At 34.6% G+C, this 14,309-nt stretch overlaps 1 protein-coding gene across 4 annotated transcripts in view; it reads right to left on the bottom strand.

The window, feature by feature from the left end:
* The window catches only part of CCPG1 (cell cycle progression 1), a 42,454-nt gene that overhangs the window by 4,982 nt on the left and 23,163 nt on the right, over positions 1-14,309 (bottom strand). For all 4 annotated transcript variants that reach the window (XR_007453825.1, XM_049613659.1, XM_049613657.1 and 1 more), the window contains exons 3-7: positions 13,953-14,073; positions 12,061-12,137; positions 11,009-11,207; positions 6,852-7,103; positions 3,113-3,234 (exon numbers count right to left, since the gene is read on the bottom strand). Coding sequence is in view for 3 of the 4 variants with exons in the window: in XM_049613659.1 (XP_049469616.1) it covers positions 3,113-3,234; positions 6,852-7,103; positions 11,009-11,207; positions 12,061-12,137; positions 13,953-14,073 (771 nt within the window). In the remaining variant the exon portion in view is untranslated. The remainder of the gene's footprint in view (positions 1-3,112; positions 3,235-6,851; positions 7,104-11,008; positions 11,208-12,060; positions 12,138-13,952; positions 14,074-14,309) is intronic.

Here is a 14,309-nt window from a genome sequence, read left to right on the forward strand (position 1 = left end):
TTTTTAAGATTTTATTTTTAAGTAATCTCCACACCCAATGTGGGGCTCAAACTCACAACCAAGATCAAGATCCAAGAACCGAGATCACTCTACCGACTGAGCCAGCCAGGAGCCCCACGTGTCTATTTCTGCAGACTACCCTTTATGCAGTATATGTATTTGTAGTGTATATGTATGTATTTCAAGATGTAAAAATAAGAAGGTTCATATGGAAGAAAATGCACAGCACAGAGCTACATCAAAATAATAACATAGCTGGGGCCCCTGGGTGGTTCAGTATGCAAGTGACCAATCCTTGATCTCAGCTCAGGTCTTGATCTTGGAATCATGAGTTCAAACTTCACACTGGGCTCCATGCTGGGGTGTAGAGCCTACTTTAAAAAAAATTTTTTTTAATGTTTATTTAGTTTTGAGACAGAGAGAGAGAGAGCATGAATGGGGAAGGGTCAGAGAGAGAGGGAGACACAGAATCTGACGCAGGCTCCAGGCTCCGAGCTGTCAGCAAAGAGCCCGACAGGGGGCTTGAACTCATGGACCATGAGATCATGACCTGAGCCGAAGTCAGAAGCTCAACTGACTGAGCCACCCAGGTGCCCCAGGGGTGTAGAGCCTACTTAAAAAATATATATAAAATGAAATGTTTCATTAAAAATAAACAACAACAACAACAACAACACAGCATGTTGGAAGAATTTAAAGACTGGAAAAAAATTAGCTATAGCCTAGTTTATCCCTAGTAAGATTTCTAAAATAGAACTAGGAGTACTTCTGATTAGTGTTTATTAGTGATTACTATTTCCCATAATCATATTAAAGCCTTAATGGTTTCTAGGTCCACTTACAAGTTAGAAGAAAAGGAGACAGGTCTTCTATCTTTTGACTACAGGACTCTAATCTCTCCTGAGAAGTCTCCTAAAAAGAATTTAGGCAGGACTAGAGGCTTCTCGGACCCTTAAGTGAAGATAATTTTTTATAAAAATAAAATTATAGCTAGAAGTCAGCATCCTTGATAGAGAAAAAAAAAAAACCATGTTCAATTAGGTTTACAGAGTTCTGCTGCATTTCAAAGTAGCCTTGAATGATCTTTCTTTCAAGATATTATTAGTAATAAACTTTCACCAAAACAGCAAGAAACTAAATAATATGCTTAAACAAGTTAATTGTTATAGCATTATCTAATCAGTTAGAGTATCTTATGTATAAATCAGCAAATGACACTTAAATTTTACTTAACTTACCACAGACATTATGGTTATTCATTTGAATCAGACAAAAAAAAAAATCTGATATACAAGAAACAAAAAAAAAGTCCTTTAAGAGAATGACAGGGGGCACCTGGGTGGCTCAGTCGGTTGGGTGTCTGACTTCGGCTCAGGTCATGATCTCACAGCTTTTGAGTTCAAGCCCCACATTGGGCTCTGTGCTGACAGCTCAGAGCCTGGAGCCTGCTTTGGATTGTGTGTCTCCCTGTCTCTCTCTGCCCCTCCCCTGCTCGCACTCTCTCTCAAAAAAATAAATAAACATTAAAAAAATTTTTTTATAAAGAGAGAGAGAGAGAGAGAGAATGACAATATTGGGGTGCCTGGGTGGCTCAGTCGGTTAAGGGTCTGACTTCAGCTCAGGTCATGATCTCACAGTCCATGGGTTTGAGCCCCGCATCGGACTCTGTGTTGATAGCTCAGAGCCTGGAGCCTGCTTCGAATTCTGTGTCTCCCTTATCTCTCTGTCCCACTCACACTCTGTCACTCTCTGTCTCTCAAAAATGAATAAATGTTTAAAAAAAAATTTTTAATAAAAAAATTAAATAAAGAGAATGACAGTATTTCCACTTGAAAGATAACCATCTGAAATGGATGGTTCACTGTCTTCAAAGAACAAATTAAAATTTAAAATTTCATTATAATCATTTTATCTGCTCTCCAAATGAGAGAGAAAACAAGTTTCATGTATGCAATGGAAGTGGACCACAGGGTAGTACAGAGTAATGTAGCATTATCTTTAAATGCAAAAGCATAAGGGGCCACAGAATGCAGGGTATATTCTGCATTCAGTAAACTCCATAGTCTTGAATTAAGTGCCTGATAAGCAAATCCAGGGGCAGGTCTCCCATGAAGATCTTCAAAGCCACATTTAACAGCTGGAGATAAGAGATCTGCAAGAACTGACTCAGTGAAGATCTATGCAGGGTCAGTCTCCTAAAAGTCAACATCATCCTATGGAACCAGAAACCATGATGGTAAAGAAGAAAATGGCTACTCTTTTTACAACATCCTTTGATCCAGGTAGGAAAAACTACACTATTAACAAATAACTTGAGTAGTCCCTGCCTGAAAGAATTCAGATGTCAAGTGGGATTCTTTTAAGGAAATGTAATGTGACCCTATAAGGGATACACACATCAACTGAAGGAAATTTAAAGGAATGGGAGAAAAAAGCAAGAGTTTACTTTTCTACCCTGAGTTCTGCAAGCCCTATGCCCTTCTTATGGATGAACCAGATAGGAGACCAGCTATCTCGCTGGTCCTCATACCCACACAGGTATTAAAAGAGCTGCTGGATGGTAGGTAAGTTTTAGGTGGGAAGTAGAACATGCTCGCTCTTCCATCCGATCCAATAAGAAACCAAAGAAAAAAAAGGACTGGCTGATTACTTCATTTCCCTTGATGAAGGAAAGATCTTAGAGAGAGGCTACAAACTCCTCTTTCTCACTGACTGGAAATGTTTTGTTCAGTTCTATAAAAATAATGCTAATAATAACAATGTTTTCTATATATATATCAATTAAAATGTTAATTATAATAATCAGAAATAACATCTTTGGTGTCAGATAAATTCAGCTCTGCCAGTTGCTAGCCTTGGAAAAGTTAGCTTTTTTGAACCTCTTTCCCATCTATGAAATGAAGTTAATACTTGCTTAATTCACAGAGCTGTGGTGAGCAATAAGAGTAATACTGTATGTGAGGTACTCACAGCAGTGACTAGGACACAGTAAGTAATCTACAATTACAATATTATATTTACTCACTAATAATCTTCTTTGTACTTGTATCTGAACAGCACAATAATTATTGGCTAACAAGTCTTTTTTATAAAGTTTGTTAGTAGTACCTACCTTATAATCTATAAAAGATTCTTGTTCCTGTTGACATTGGGAAAGATAATCCTTCATATCATTCAATTCATCTTCATGTATCTTTCTGACTAACTGTTGACGCTTCTGAATCTGAATTGTGCCTGAAAAATGAATAAGTAAAATCTCATGATGTCATTCATCAAATGGTGGTAGATAAATGTTAATATAAATCAGGCCAAGTAGGTTAATGCATTTTTTTTTTTAATTTAGCACACATCCACAGATACTTAAGCAGTTCACTATCCTTTTGATTAAAACAAGCCGGTCTACCATAACAAGGGCACTCAAGTTTGTTGTTTTTGAGAGATGGCTGAGGTATAAAAAAATGTTGTCTTCAACAGGGAAACAAACAAACCATGAAATCCATTCACAGGATATAATCAATAAGGAAAAATAAGGTCTATTTTTTCTCACTACATTTTGCCTAAATGATGTAACACAGCCCAAAAGGTATAGCAAGGAAAATAATTGGCTGTGATTACCTACCCTTCTCACAGCCAAATCTTTTAAAAATTCTGCATTAGTTAGGTCTGTGCTAGAGTGCCACCATCCCCATCCCAGCAGTGAAAAATCTTAAACCAACTAGGAGTCTCTAAGTTTTCACCCTAAAAACCAAAATGTTAATTTGCCAAGACATGCTGTTCACATGCTGCTACATTCCTCATGCATGAGAGAGAAAAAAACAAAATAAAACACTAAGTCAAAAATAAGGCAAAAAGGGGTGCCTGGGTGGCTCAGTCAGTTAAGCATCCAGCTCCTGATTTCAGCTCAGGTGATGATCTCACGGTTTGTGGGATTGAGCCCCATGTCGGGCTCTGCGCTGACAGCATGGAGCCTGTTGGGATTCTCTCTCCTCTCTCTGCCCCTCCCCAGCTCATGCGTGCAAGTGCGTGCTCTCTCTCTCTCAAAATAAACGTTAAAAAAATAAGGCAAAAGGCATTTGGCAACCATGACATTAACATCTACAGTGGAATTCTATTATGTAAAGACATCACAGAATTTGGAATGAAAGATGTAATGATAGTTTACTACTTCTTCCCCTACTGCTAAAAAAAAAAAATAACCTTTGATTTCTTCAATAATCTTGAGAAATAGTAAAGAGAAAACTTTTGCCAAATCATAAACAACTGTTACCAGCTCTGATATTCTTCTGTTAGGGTTCACTTCCTCTCTTTTAATTTTCCAACTTATAAAAGCATGGTAAATTTGTTTCAATATTACTCAAAAGAATTTCAGATTTTTTAAATGTTGAAAATTCATTTGTAGTTCCCAAATAACAGAAAACCTCTTTGTTTTCAAACTGCTGACAGGATGAATTCCTTCACCCCCTTGGAAAATAACCTAAAACTATGTGTTGAGATCTGAATTTGCAGTACTATTACACAGCATGCGTTGGACATCTGTCTTAATGTAGCCTGATTTACCTCCTCTGCTATAGTCCAGCCAGTCTTCTCACTGCTCCCAAACCCAGCAAAGTTTACATTCAGATTATCATGTTCTCCGTTGCTGCAACATTCCACTTTCCTTCTACCTAGCATAAGCATAAAACCAGACCCGGCTCAAATCCTACCACCTCCAGGATGACTCAGGAAGTATAGCCTTTGAGCTATAATTCTTGTCTGTGCCACACAACTTAGTACTTAGTTATATTCTGTTACAATGTCTGAAGAGCAGGGTAGCCTATCAATACTTAAAGCAACTCCATGAGAAAATCGAATCAACTGAACTCCACTGTTGATTTAGAATATGGATAGCCGACATGTATAAAAAGAGTAAGGAAGACAGGTGCTTCAAACATGAAAATTTTTTTTAACTTTTGTAAGCACTTTCAGAACCTAAAGCAGTACCATATTATCTGTAGTACATTGTTTTACTATCCTCACTCCTGCTAGTTTTCCTTTCCTTCTAGGAAAGGTCTGATTCTCCAAGCTCATACAGAGCCAAGCTTGGTGAATGTTCGGAGTGATTCACTTAATGGGATGTTTTGTTACATAGTTAGTAACCAAATGATAGATTATGGAATGCAATGACTAATTTCATGGTGCATGAGAAATTCAAACTGGCTCTGAAATCAACTCAAAAGAGCTCTTAAAGTGTTGAGATAAGTGCCAGAATTAAGAAAAAAACTGTGATGTCCTTTAAATAGTGACCTTGAAAAATTGTCAGAGAAGTTTTTATATGTTCACCGAGCTAATCTCATCACGATGGAGACCTATTTCATATTACCCAGGCCTTTCATATTCCAAAAAGATGCTTTTAAAAAGTATAAGAAAATGTTTTATTAAATATAATCATTAAAGTAAAATTTACAAGTAACCAAAATTTTAAACAGAGCAGTAGTTTCTTAATTTTGAAAGCACTCCTTTCTAAGTTATTCTTTCCACTAAATACTTAAAGGTCATGCAACTGGTGGGGTTTTAATGCAATTTGGATTAACATTAAATCACTGTCCAATTTTTTTAGTAAGAAAAAAAAGATTAAGAGAAGACCTTCTCCTTTGTTACCTCCATGTTTACCTGTGGGGAAAGAAATCATGCTCAAAAAAAACATTCATACATTTGTTCCAGCTAGAAAATAACAAAATTAAGCATATATTTCAAGTCAAATCTCATTACAACAAACTTCAAGGGAGGATACAAACTACAGTATCTCAGTACTAAATTCAAGCAGATATCCACCAGGAGTCTAAATGTTAATTTTTTAATATAAAGTTAGACAAGAAGAAACACATTTTATTGACTCTCACTTTAAACAAGTATTGACTGTCTTATTTATTCTAACATTACACTGTGTTGAATAATGTATCTTTTCCAAAAATTAACATATGGTACATTTTGCATTAAGGTACACATTGTTGAAAGGAACTAGCAAAACAGGAATATTCCAAAAGTTAAACTGTGGATATCAGCAAAACTCAGAAGTTCATGTAAGGCAAATTGAAATCTGTAAAAGTGACAAGACCTAAAACATTTGCTTCATGTGTTTTTTTCAAAATTCTAATACAGCAAAGAGTGTGAATGCTCAGTTCTCAGTCTTATCTTTGTAGAAACAATCACATTTACTAAGATTCAACAGTTAGGCTCCCAAATGAAAAATAAGACCATAGGGAATTCCCTCCTCTTTTCATCCAAAACACTTTTAAGGGCTTTGCATTAAAGATGATCAATATACATAAACACTAACAAGAACAACAATGAGAAAAGTATAATAATAAATTATAAAAAATAAATTCTCAATTCATATGGATCATGGAAGCAGCAACAAATGTCACAAAATATAATGTTTGCATAAAACCTGAGGGGAAAAATAATGAGCACCAATTATTATGACATTTCCAATATAACCATTTCAACTGAGATTTAAATAATCTTCCAAATAAAGCCACAATTAAAGCTAGTTTGTGATTCTAAATTAAAATGATGTCCCTTGTGGTAAGCACTTCAGATTTTTAATCTTTTTCTTTAAAGAAAAAAAAAAAACATGGATGCTACATTTCTTAAATAAATACCACCAAACTTCAGTGAAAAACAGCTTTGTGAGATAGGCAGCACTATCCCCATTTTCCAAATGAGAAAACTGAGGCTCAAACAGATGGCAAGCTTTGCAAGGTTATATATTTAATGAGGACACTGAAAACAGATCCCAGAATTCCTCACTCTTAGTAAGGGTCCATACACTAGACCATCAATTTTTATATAACCAATTTTCAAATACTTACCATAGAAATGTCCAAATCCCATGCTGATTGCAATCACCAGAGCAAGTATAACACATTTATTGAGACCACTGCTGAACTGGCGTTTATGCAACTCCTTAGAGGGTTCGGTTTCTTGTTCGGGGAGTAGCCGTTCTTCAGAGTCAGAACTAGAAACAGTCTTCTTCCTAACACGGCGTCGTCTAAAGGCAGGACTAGGCTGATGACTGGTCTCATCGCTACTTGATTCGTCATCGCTAGGCTGGGATGAAAATACTATTTTAAAAAGAAAAACGTAAATATTAAAAATTTTAGAATAGATTTTCTAGTAAATATGATTTAGAATAATCAATGCCATCCCTACATGCCCTTTTACATAAGACAGCCAAAAACAAAAACAAAAGAACACAAACACTCAAGTTTTCAAGTTTATCAACATAAAGCCATAAACATCAAAGATTTCAACTGTGATACACAAGAATCAATCATAGTCTGTGCCTTTGAGGGTCTATCTGGTTTTATTTTTCAAACCTCTCTTAAAGTTTATACTGTTAGAACAATCATTCTCATAGTCTATTAAATTTCTTTGCTATTAGAACCATAAACAGATACTGTTTCTGGAAGGAAAAAAAAAACTGTCAATCTCTTCTTTCAATTTCAAATAGAGGCAATTTAAGCTCAACTGTTGAAGGGACACAGGGAGGTATACAAACAGTTCCTGTGACTTACAAAGTACAACAACTACCTAAAGTTTTCTTGGGTGTATCTGGACCCTAGTTTCATTTCCATTCCTTGAGTCCACAATCAAGGTTCAAAGCACTATAGTTTAACACAGGTATCCAGAAGTCAGATGAGCCCTTCCCTTCGACTGCCACTCTTACTAGAAGGTTATTAATTTTACCCTCTAGTAAATATGTCAGCATGAGGAAGTGACACAACAGCTATCTCCGATATTAAGGACTAGTCTGGTGCTGCTCCTTTATGAAAAGAATAGTAAAGAACAACAACAACAACAAAAAAAAGCCACAAGAAATCTCAAGTCCTGGTATATCCACTAAAAAAATCACCTTTGGTTTTTTCAAATTTATAATTTGTTAACACCGCTCCATCAATCAATAAACTATATGTTAACACAGAAGGTTAGATGGCTTGGTAACAATTTCCACAGGCCAGTTAGAGGAATAAAAAAAAAAAAAGCACCAAAAGGATAAATGTGAACCTCAATGTTATACAAAGAGCTCCAAAATAACAAACATTCATGCTTCAAAAAAGTAAAATCGTTCTTCAGAAGACAGGATAACCATGCCACAGGAAAGTTGGTGACTTAGGTTAGGCAATACTTTTTAAAGATGGATCACAGAGGAATTCAGGTAACTTTCACACTGACAACAACAAACACAAAGACAAAAAGAACTACTGAATGAATGAATATTCCTAATATTTAGTGATACAGATGCCACTGAGAGATCTTTTGGTCATGACCCTTATGCCCATCATGTTTATCTGGTTATTCTTGATCACTAGTTTTTCCCAGATGGCGTCGCCTCAGCTGTGAGGTTACATTTCTTGGACAAAGAGAAAGAAAGGAAGACTTAAACAAAGCATTACATAATACAAAGGCATTCAAGATCATGGTTGGAGCATATAAGTCAGACTCTCTGGCAATATGTATTAAGATGGATAAATGCAAAAACAATTCGTCAAGATTCCTTTCAAATTTCATTTGAAATGTCACAAAATTAAATTTATTTAATTTAATTCTACATTAGCATATCACCATCATTATATATTCTAAGTAAACAAGGCAGCCTAATCTATATTAATAAATTCACCTCCTTATCTAATGCTTCCATCTTTTTTAACCCATACATAGGACAGCTAAAATATTTTGGTTTTAAATTTCTTCCAAAGCTTAATTTGGCCCACAGTCCAAGATGCAGGCAACGCAAAGGCATGCAGTAAGCTCAGCCAGCTTTATTACAAGACCAATTTGAACACCTGTTTAGAGTATCACAGATGACAACAGATATCTTTAAAGCACTAAGTAAATAGTAAATGTGACTAGGCACACTCAGCTCTGGAAAAGCTGATCAGATTTAGTCACACCACCTTGGAAAGCGAGTTGGCTAGGAACATGGTGTTTCAGCTGATCATCCCATCCCCTTATGCATTCAGGAATCTTCCACAGCTTCTCCCACCACCTTTCTTTTGTGAATAAACAGGAAAAAAAGATGTATAAAACTTTGTTATAAAGACTAAAAAGGAAAAAGAGAATTGAAAATACTTATTTTAATTACCACTTAACATCGTTATTTGTGCTCCATCAAAATTTTACAATCATGCCTTTTAAAAAAAACATATGCAATACAAACTTTTCTACAGCTACCAACTTTGCTTTCTTGGGGGAGAATCCTCTGGCGGCAGCGGACAGTATTCTCAAATAAACAAAAAGTATATTGTCCCAAGAATCTAATTTAGAAGAAAAAACCTGAAGATGAAATCCTACAGACATGGAGAAGGGAAAGGAAAATCAAAATAACCAGGTAATAGGTAGTCAGGAATTAAACCAAGAAAAATAGGAGATAAGAGAGAGAAAACAAGACTCTTAGCAATGGATTTCTATATAGTATTTTCAACGTAATCCAAAATGTCCTTTGTTCTTATTACTTTGTAATACTTTATTGAAATAACTTACTCCTTTCGGAGAGATAGCAATGGATAAAAATACTCCTAATAAAATATTTCTCTTAACTGAAACTGTAAAATCCCCAAGAAGTCCAAGTTCAGAATGGAGATAAAAACTAGAATAATGTGCTTTGAAGTGTCCAAGTTCCTGAGAAAAATTGTTTATAGCATCAATTTCTTAAATGTCTGATTGAACTCTTCTGCTACTCCTGCTTCAATGTGACTACTTTTTCTGGCCCATGAATATTCTCAAATTAAACCAGCATCTATAGTTTTCCAAAAAAAGGAAGGATGGAAAGAAAGAAGACTACTTGAATACAGCATGAATCCTGGATTTAAACAAAATAAAATCTGATGAACAAAAAGTAAAATCATTTCATTAGTCCTTGTAATAAATGTACTACGTATACATTCTGGCAAAGGCTGACCACCACTAAGAATGCCAGATGAGTATTTAAATATTTGAATGAAAAGCTCTTGTATACTAACTGAAAATAACTCGCCATTAAACGAGATAGCTAAAAATCTCTACTTGACATTTTTTTAGCTTAAAGTGGAATAAGAGAAATTCCATTTGTCTGATTCTGGCAAATGTTAAGTATTAAAGAATGGTAAATTCTAAGAAAATAATCCAAAATAGACACGTCCCTATTTTTCCATCAAATTAGGACACTTTGGAATCCCTTAGCAGTGCACCACCAACTTGTCTTTCCCACAATTCATCCTTGAGCTACTGCTCAAGTTACTGGTTAATAAGTGTGAGTTAATGCCAGGTCTGTTTATCTTCCAGTAACTTTGTGTCTACATATTTATGTCCATGTGAAAAGACGTTATTATATACGTCCCTCCAAATGAGCCAAAGAAATATAGAAAGGAATTAGCTCAGTAACTCACATTTTAACTTCCAAATCATTATCTGAACAGTAGGCATGAACTGCATTAATAATAGGACTTAAAATAGGCACCTTTCATAACTCAATCTAAAATGAAAGATACAAAGGTCAGAGGCTTTGGGATGCTGCTGTGCTGCCAGCTCTTTGAACCCTGTTTAGCACATAGTAGCATCCAATAAATGTTTGTTAAATGATTAATAACTGAAAGGATCTAAAAGACTTCAATTAATAAGCTTATTTCTAGAATATAAAATTTGTACCACTGTAAGTAGAAACCTTAACTTTCTCCTGTTTTTAGTTACAATGGCACAATCTCCCACCCTTAAAGATCTAAAAAAATATATCAAATGCATTTGAGTGTTTCAGACAGTAACAAATCTCCTTGAAGATATTTTTTTCATCTTTCACTTAATAAAAGATGTTGTTATTTATTGTTATAGCAATTGTACTCTAAGCCCTACAATGTAAGAAAACACCAGATTTAATAGTAGGTTTTACAAAAAAAAATCTCAAATATATTAAAAACTTGACCATTATATATATAAAAGGTGGTCACAGGAGAACTTAAGTCTGTCATCAGTGTATTCTTTATGCAGTTCTTACCAGTTTCTGGCTGACAGAATGTATACTGGCTGCTAGAAGAAGAGCCCATGTTAAAGTCTTCTGGACTCTGTGCTTCTTCAACAATTATAGCCTCCTGATTTCCCATTTCTTCTAACTTAGGTGGCTCAAGGGTAACAATATCAGAATCATCACTGACAGTTCCAAAATAGACATGGTCTTCCGACGACTTTTCTTCTCTCTGAGGAATAATTTTAAAAACAGTAAATTTAACAATTATTTAAGAGCCTTATGTTTTCTATGCAGTTCAAAGTGTACAACAGTACTTAAGTGTTATGGTAATTTAGGCTTAAAATAAAAGATATGAGTCCTGCCCAAAAGACAAAGATTACTCAGGAGTAGACTCATCTTTCAGATTGAAAACACCATCAACCCCCTTGACAATTATCTCTGTCAGAATTAGATCAAACTGCTGCCTAATTTTCATTGGCTACAGAAACTAAAAAGCTCACCTTTAAAACACAAGGACCATGGAAAAGAGGATTCATTTCTCACCAGTTCCATGGGTTTATTCGAGCATAATTCTATAGTCAGGAAGCCCATAAAAGACTGATTACAAATTTCTCTGGTTGCATATGTAATAAATTTCAATAGCTATGCTATGTAAAAATCATATAAACTAGTTTTATCTAGAAGTCAAGTAAAACACCAAAAAACAAGATTTTGTTTGTTCTCAAATTTAAAAACGAATCTTCATTTTTAGAGATCAGTCCTAATAACTTAATTTTTCAGTATAATTCAAGAATGTAATCTACTTCCAAGTAAAATTATATTGGAAAGTAAATGAACAGATCTTTCACACATTTCCAAGAAATTACTTTTGTAAATTAAAAGGCATTTCATTTAAGATTTGAAACAGAAGCTAATGCTAATCATAAAAGTGACCAATCTGTGGAATCTCAAAATTTTTAATAAATGTTGCATAATTCAAAGAGGAATAAAAGTATAACTAGAAAGGGAAACCTTAATTATTCCTTAATATTCCCTAAGGAATATTGCTTACCATATATCCACAGAGTAAAACACATGTTTACCTCAAGTGCTGACTTCGTTTCCTCCAAAGCTGGATAAGCAGTTTCTCCCATTAACACTGTGCCATTTTGGCTACTCTCTGATATAAAGCAAAGATCAATTCAATCAATTATACTTAACTGACTTTTTATAGGCCACATATATTATAATCTGAGTACATAAAATCTACTCCTAATTTTGTAAGTGGATTTAATGAAATGTCATATACAACCATACCATCACTCTACTGTTGCTAAAAAGATCTCTGTATTTCAAATATAATTATTTAAAATTGTCAGAGGATAATTTTAGATACCGAACTGAACTCATTTAAATTCTATTTATCTCGCGGTCCGTGAGTTCGAGCCCCGCGTCGGGCTCTGGGCTGATGGCTCGGAGCCTGGAGCCTGTTTCTGATTCTGTGTCTCCCTCTCTCTGCCCCTCCCCCGTTCATGCTCTGTCTGTCTCTCTCTGTCCCAAAAATAAATAAAAAACGTTGAAAAAAAAAATTATAAAAAAAAAAAAAAAACAATACAATCTCTAAGTAAAAAACATAATCTCTACTGTACAATACCAAAGTACTAAATTTAAGGTGTTTGTAAAAATCTGTGAATATGGGAAAACATTTTTCAGACATCTGATGGTACATTTCCTGAACTCTTAGTTTATTCAGAATTCCTAAAAGTAGCACTATTCTAATGACTGTCAATACCTGGTAACTCAACAAACAAAACTACAGCTTCAAATTATGAGTTCTTTGCCATGAAAAGGACTATAAAAAATAAGGATTCAAAAGAACACAGAAAAACAAAATGTCACTACAGGAGATATATTTTATAAGAAACTCCTCAAAGAAAAAAATGTACAAAAAAACCCCTAGAGTTCATACAATTCTATTTTTCATACAAAAGGCTATAAAATTTTCATAGAAGTTAAAAATATTAAAATAATACATGATAAACATAAATTTTATGCACAGCCAAGAACATACACCAAACGTTATATGCATTTGCATATTTTATTACACTAATTTAAGAAGATTATTAATTTTATCAATTTTTATGTATAGCAGTTACCTCCAGATAAAAAGAATTAAGGGTGACTTAAAATTTGTTTTGTTCATCATTTTTTTCTGTCATTAATGTATGTATTTCTCATAGAATTTAGTCCCTCCAAAAAAAACAGAGGAGGAAAAAAAAGAAAAACTTTGCCATCTGTATGTTACATAGCCCCTAATAGAGTATTAATCTGAAATTAAGTCTTTCAGCAAAGGTGGACTTGGGTCCAAGAACTCCCAAGGAAGTCTGGAAATAACTTTTATATATGTGAGTATGTGTATTTCTTGGGAGAAAAATCTGACCTATCAAAGATGAGGATCACTGTTCAAATGAGAATAATCAATACACAGGCTGAAAACAAGATTAACAGGTATAATCCATCATTACTTCTAGACATGACGTATCCACTTTATTCTCCTGAGGAGAATATGTTCTATTTACATTTTAATGCAATTTTTTAAAACCGTTTAAGAAGTCATTTAAAAATGAAGAGTAAAGCAGTTAAATGCCTTTTTTACCACCTCTAACCAAAAGTAATTTGAAGTGTGATGCTAACTAGAAAAGAGTTTAGTAAATCTCTTGTATTTTGTATATCACTAGTCTTAAAATTAGTAGTGTTTAGTTACTGGTTACACTTGCATTATCAAAGAGTTTATACAGAGGCTGAAATAGATACTATGGCTGCAAATAAACCACTGGTTGGTGTCACTACCCAATCCACACGAAAATTTTAGTCATTTAGTGACCGGATCTGATTAGCCAGAAAGGCTGCCTGACTAGAAAGAATGCAAGATTCACACTATTGTTCACACATCCTATTTAAAAAAAATAAAATCAGATTCCTTTTAACATCTTACCTCCTTGCTCTGATTGTAATACTTGTAGCTCCTCTTGCTCTAAAGATGTGCATTCTGGAGCGAGCTCACAGCTGTCACTGGCTGTGCCATGTTCAGAATTCACCATCTCTATATCAGACCCCTAGGGATAAAATGATCATCAGTTATATGTCTATCAAATCCAGCTCAAAGCTGGGTTTCACTACATGTAGATGCTTCCATTGTTAAAAGTCCTGGATGCTGCCATACTTCAAAGGGAACAGTATCTAATCTGACTACCTTTTATTCAATTTAGTCCATAATGGTCTATGTCAGGGAAACAGCAGAATGGAATCACAGGGTTAGATTCTAAGAGAAGTCAGCCAAAAGTCAAATGCT

Source organism: Panthera uncia (genome assembly GCF_023721935.1).
Source record: "Panthera uncia isolate 11264 chromosome B3 unlocalized genomic scaffold, Puncia_PCG_1.0 HiC_scaffold_1, whole genome shotgun sequence".
In the NCBI taxonomy this organism is placed as follows: Eukaryota; Metazoa; Chordata; class Mammalia; order Carnivora; family Felidae; genus Panthera; species Panthera uncia.